The 5,426-nt window shown below is 33.8% G+C and overlaps 1 protein-coding gene across 1 annotated transcript in view; it reads left to right on the top strand.

The window, feature by feature from the left end:
* The window catches only part of FAM186A (family with sequence similarity 186 member A), a 78,832-nt gene that overhangs the window by 38,668 nt on the left and 34,738 nt on the right, over nt 1-5,426 (top strand). Inside the window, exons 3-4 of the mRNA XM_040489024.1 lie at nt 3,893-4,109; nt 5,052-5,222. Of these exons, the coding sequence (XP_040344958.1) occupies nt 3,893-4,109; nt 5,052-5,222 (388 nt within the window). The remainder of the gene's footprint in view (nt 1-3,892; nt 4,110-5,051; nt 5,223-5,426) is intronic.

Genomic DNA, 5,426 nt, shown 5'->3' on the forward strand with positions numbered 1-5,426 from the left:
TTTCTTTCTTTCTTTCTTTCTTTCTTTCTTTCTTTCTTTCTTTCTTTCTTTCTTTCTTCCTTTGAGCTGACAGCTCAGAGCCTGGAGCCTGCTTCAGATTCTGTGTGTCTCTCCCTGTCTCTGCCCCTTCCCCACTCATGCTCTGTCTCTGAAAAATGAATAAACGTTAAAAAATAAAATATTTTAGCATCCCTTTTATTCCTGAGGTGAAATTCATAGATATAATATCTATACTCATACTTTAAATAATTAATATAAATAAATGTGAGGGCAAATAAAAGGAAAGTAATTTCTAATAACAGGCATTTCAGTGTGTAAATTCTAGGCCAACTTCACCAGAAGACATAATAAAGAAGTAGACAGAGGCTTGTACCTATATGTAGAATTAAAATAAATGTGAAAGCTATGAATATAGGTTGATACAAAAGCAGGTTTATCGTACTGATATTATATAACTATTAACGTTAGTGCATTGCTGTTGGTACTATGGTACCAACAGAATGGTAAAATTTATTGGAGAAATTCTAAAGAACATCTTTCCTTTGATTTACATAATATTTGCATTCCTGGAAACTTCAGTATATAATTAAACTAGGCAAAAAATACTTTGTTTATATTTTAACAGGAGTAAATTTCTAGGCTCAAATAATTATAAACAGATGTTTTTCTTTTTACCTACATGAATGTCTCATAGGACAGTCAAAATCTATGCAGGATTGGGCCAGTTCTTCATTGTGTGGACTGTCCACTATAAAATGAGCTAGCATTCCTTAGCACCTTTCACTGAATATCAATAAATCCTTCCTCCCAATCACTGTTGCAACCAAAAATGATTCCCCAAATTCCCAAAGACACATATGAGGTAGTAATTTACTTTCCTATTGAGAATATTGGTATACAGTTATAAGCAAAATACATTTGCTGATAGATTCTTGAGAAGGTGAAGTAATGAAATAAAAGTGTTGAGGAATATCTGATACCTGCTTTCCACAGGTGAGGGCGAGGTAAAGAAAAAACAAAAAAGGAACTTCCTTTTACTTACTTGTTTACGGCAGTCATTTATAAAACATTTTCACATATGTCATACATCTCACATCAATTGTAAATTTAGTATCTCCACCATTTTTAAAAGTTTTTTATTTTCATTCCAGTATAGTTAATATACAGTGTATTAGTTTCTGGTGTATAATATAGTAATTCAACTATTCTATATGTTACTCAGTGCACATCGTGATAAGTGTACTCTTTAATCCCCATCACCTATTTCACCCATCTCACCACCCACCTCCTCTATGGTAACCATCAGTTTGTTCTCTAAAGCGAAGAGTCTTGATATGTCTCTCTCTTTTTTTCCCTTTGTTTGTTTTGTTTCTTAAATTCCGCATAGGAGTGAAATCATATGGTATTTGTCTTTGACTTATTTCACTTAGTATTATACTTTCTAGCTCCATCCATGTCATTGCAAATGGCATGATTCCATTCTTTTTAAGGCTAATATTCCATTGTGTATATATGCCACATCTTCTTTATCCATTCATCTATCAATGGACATTTGGGGTGCTTCCATAATTTGGCATTATATATAATGCTGCTATAAACATAAGGGTGTATATATTTTTTGAATTGGTGTTTTCATTTTCTTTAGATAAATACCCAGTAGTGCAATTATTAGATCATAGGGTAGTTCTATTTTTAATTTTTTGAGGAACCTCCATATTCTTTTCCACAATGGCTGCACCAGTTTGCATTGCCACCAACAGTGCAGGAGCATTCCTTTTCTTCATATTCTCACCAACACTTGTTGTTTCTTGTGTTTTTTATTTTAGCCATTATCACTGGTATGAGGTGGTATCTCACTGTAGTTTTGATTTGCATATCTGTGGTGAAGGGTGATGTTGAGCATCTTTTCATGTGTCTGTTGGCCATCTGGATGTCTTGTTTAGAGAAATGTCTGCTACCCATTTGTTAATTGGATTATTTGGGTTTTGGGTGTTGAGTTGTATCAGTTCTTTATATATTTTGGATACTAACCTTTTACTGGATAGGTCATTTGCAATGCAAATATCTTCTCTCATTCAGTACACTGTCTTTTAGTTTTGTTGGTTGTTTCCTTTGCTGTACACAAGCTCTTAATTTTGATGTAATCCCAATAGTTTATCTTTGCTTTTATTTCCTTTGCTTCAGGAGCTGTATCTAGAAAAATGTTCTATGGCTGATGTCAGAGAAATTATGGCCTGTGTTCTCTTCTAAAATTTTTATGGTTTCACATTTAGGTCTTTAATCCATTTTGAGCTTATTTTTGTGTATGATGTAAGAAAGTAGTCCAAGATCATTCATTTGTATGTAGCTGTTCAGTTTTCCTAATACCATTTGTTGAAGAGACTGTCTTTTTCCCATTGCACATTCTCACCTCTTTTGTCAAAGATTAATTGACCTTATAACTGTGGGTTTGTTTCTGGGCTTTCTACACTGTTCCATTGATCTATGTGTCTATTTTTGTGCCAGTACCATACTCTTTTGATTACTACAGCTTTGTGGTATAGCTTGAAATCTTGAATTGTGATACCTGCAGTTTTGTTTTGTTTTGTTTTGTTTTGTTTTTTTTCATGATTGCTTTGGGTATTCAGGGCTTTTTGTGGTTCCAGATAAATTTTATAATTTTTTCTTCTAGTTCTATGAAAAATACTCTTGATATTTTGATAAGGATTGCATTAAATGTGTAGATTGCTTTGGGTAGTTCATACATTTTAACAATATTTGTTCTTCCAACCCAAGAGCAGGGAATGTCTTTCCGTTTCTTTGTGTCATCTTCAATTTCTTTCATCAATATTTTATAGTTTTCAGAGTACAGGTCTTTCACCTCTTTAGATAAGTTTATTCCTAGGTATTTTATTATTTTTGGTGCAATCATAAATAGGACTGTTTCCTTAATTTCTCTGTCTGCTACTTCATTATTAGTGTATAGGAATGCTACTGATTTCTAGGTATTGATTTTGTATCCTACAACTTTACTGAATTTATTACTGGTAATAGTTTTTTGTTGTTGTTTTGTTTTGTTGTTTGAGTCCTTAGGGTTTTCTTTTTTTTTTTTTTTAAGTTTATTCAGTTATTATTTCTGAGAGAGAGAGAGAGAGAGAGAGAGAGAGAGCAAGCACAAGTGGGGGTTGGGGAGAGAGAGAGGGAAACACAGAATTGAAACAGGCTCCAGGCTCTGAACTGTCAGCATAGAACCCAATGCAGGGTTTGAAGTCACAAACCAGGAGATCATGACCTGAGCTGAAGTCAGATGCTCAACTGACTGAGCCACCCAGGCACCCCCTTAGTGTTTTCTATATATAGTATCATGTCATATGCAAATAGTGATAGTTTAATTTCGTCCTTACCTATATAGATGCCTCATTTCTTTTTCTTCTCTGATTGCTGAGGCTAGTACTTCCAGTATTATGTTCAATAAAGTGGTGAGAGTGGACATATTTGTCTTGTTCCTGATCTTACAGGAAAAACTTACAGTTTTTCACTATTGAATATAATGTTCACTATGGGCTTTTCATATACATCCTTTATCATATTGAGGTATGTTCCCTCTGAACTTTGTTGAGACGTGCCTGGGTGGCTCAGTTGGTTAAGTGTCCAACCCTTGGTTTCGGCTCAGGTCATGATCTCACAGCTTCATGGGTTTGAGCCCTGCATTAGACTCTGTGCTGACAGTGTGGAGTCTGCTTAGGATTCTCTGTCTCCCTCTCTCTGCCCCTCCTTTACTCATGCTGTCTCTGTCTCTCGCAAAATAAATAAACTTAAAAAAAAAAAAACCCATTTTGTTGAGAATTATGAACAGATGTTTGATTTGTCAATAAACTGAATATTAATATATTCCCCCTTCTTATTCTTATAGGACATTAATATGCAACTGGCTGACATACTGTTCAATGTGCAGCGAATAATCAATCACTACACTGTTGATGAGAATGTGCACTCTGGAAGGAAAATCTCCCTTCCAGAACATAAGAAATGGAGAATAAATTTCCTGGATAAAATAGTTACTTATGTTAAGAACAGTGAAATTAGAGAAAAGACTCTTTTGCACATCCTGGTCTGGTTGGAAGAATGGAGTAAGTTTTCAGAAGTGGTTCAAAGGAAAACCATGAAGTTAATGAAAAAGAGAACAGGATCTATAAGTAAATTTTAAAGGGTTAATCAGACTACCTTTAAAAGAAGACTAAAGAGGTTATTCAGAGAATTACTGTCCACTGTTTCAGTAAGAATAAAGTAAGCACTATGTAGTCTTGCTTACTTAGTGCCAGCTATTCTGGGCTCCTTGCTTCTCTTCAAGCATGCCAGTATGCCTCTGCCCAGTGTCTTTATGCTTACTATTCCTTTGCCTGGAACACTGTCCACAAGTAGCCATGTGGCTCATTTTCTGCTTATATCTCACTTTAAAATGATGTGTTCTCTGACCATCTCCATTCCCTACTCCCTGGCACTGTCCATTCCTCTTTATTTTTTATTTTTGTCTGTAGCATTTCTTATGATCTGCCATACTATATAATTAATGTTTATATTTTTGTGTTTTGTGTGTCTCCTTTCACTAGAATGCAAGCAGTATGAAGTCAGGGAACTTGTTTTATTCAGTGTTGTATCCTCAACATCTAGAACAATACATGACAAAGGAGACATTTGGTTGAATGAAAGAATGAATAAGCTAAGAATACAAAAAGAATAATTTCATTAAGTTGCAAGAAATCTCATATAATGAAGGTTTTAAAATACTAGACAACTTATGAAAGGAGTTGAGGTTTAGTTCCTCAATATTAAAACACATGTTCACATTTTAGTTACCAGAGTATTTTCATGTCCAAGATTTACTGTTCAGCTTTCTATTCCAAGCCTCATCCTTCTTCATTTCTTCATAGAGAAAAGCCTCAGAAGAGCAATCAGTGTGAGACACCTATATTCCTCAATACTATAGTATGAAGTAGTTAGCCAATATTATAAGCCTATATGATTATAATAATTTTTCTGCACAAAAATAATTTTCTTTTGCTCTCTTCAAGATGCCATTTTGTCTGAGATGACTGCAATTGATATTGAGGAACACCATCACTGGAGAGCAAAAATGGAGTTTTTACCGGAAATGTACAAAGCTATTGAGAGCAATGTCAAGATACTGAGTAGAATTAGTGTATCTTTATTTGAAGAAAAGAAGAGACAAAAGAAAAAAATGAGTAAGGGTGCTTTAAGACATTGGAAACAGATTTGACTTTTTCTAAAAAATGGCTTTATTAAAGTAAAAGTTACATACCATAAAACTCACATATGTTAAATGTAAAATTCAATGATTTTTGTAAATTCAGAGTTGTGTAGCTATCACCACAATATTTTATTTTATTTTATTTTATTTTATTTTATTTTATTTTATTTTATTTTAT

Source organism: Herpailurus yagouaroundi, unplaced genomic scaffold (genome assembly GCF_014898765.1).
Source record: "Herpailurus yagouaroundi ecotype Mexico unplaced genomic scaffold, PumYag 166, whole genome shotgun sequence".
Taxonomy (NCBI): domain Eukaryota; kingdom Metazoa; phylum Chordata; class Mammalia; order Carnivora; family Felidae; genus Herpailurus; species Herpailurus yagouaroundi.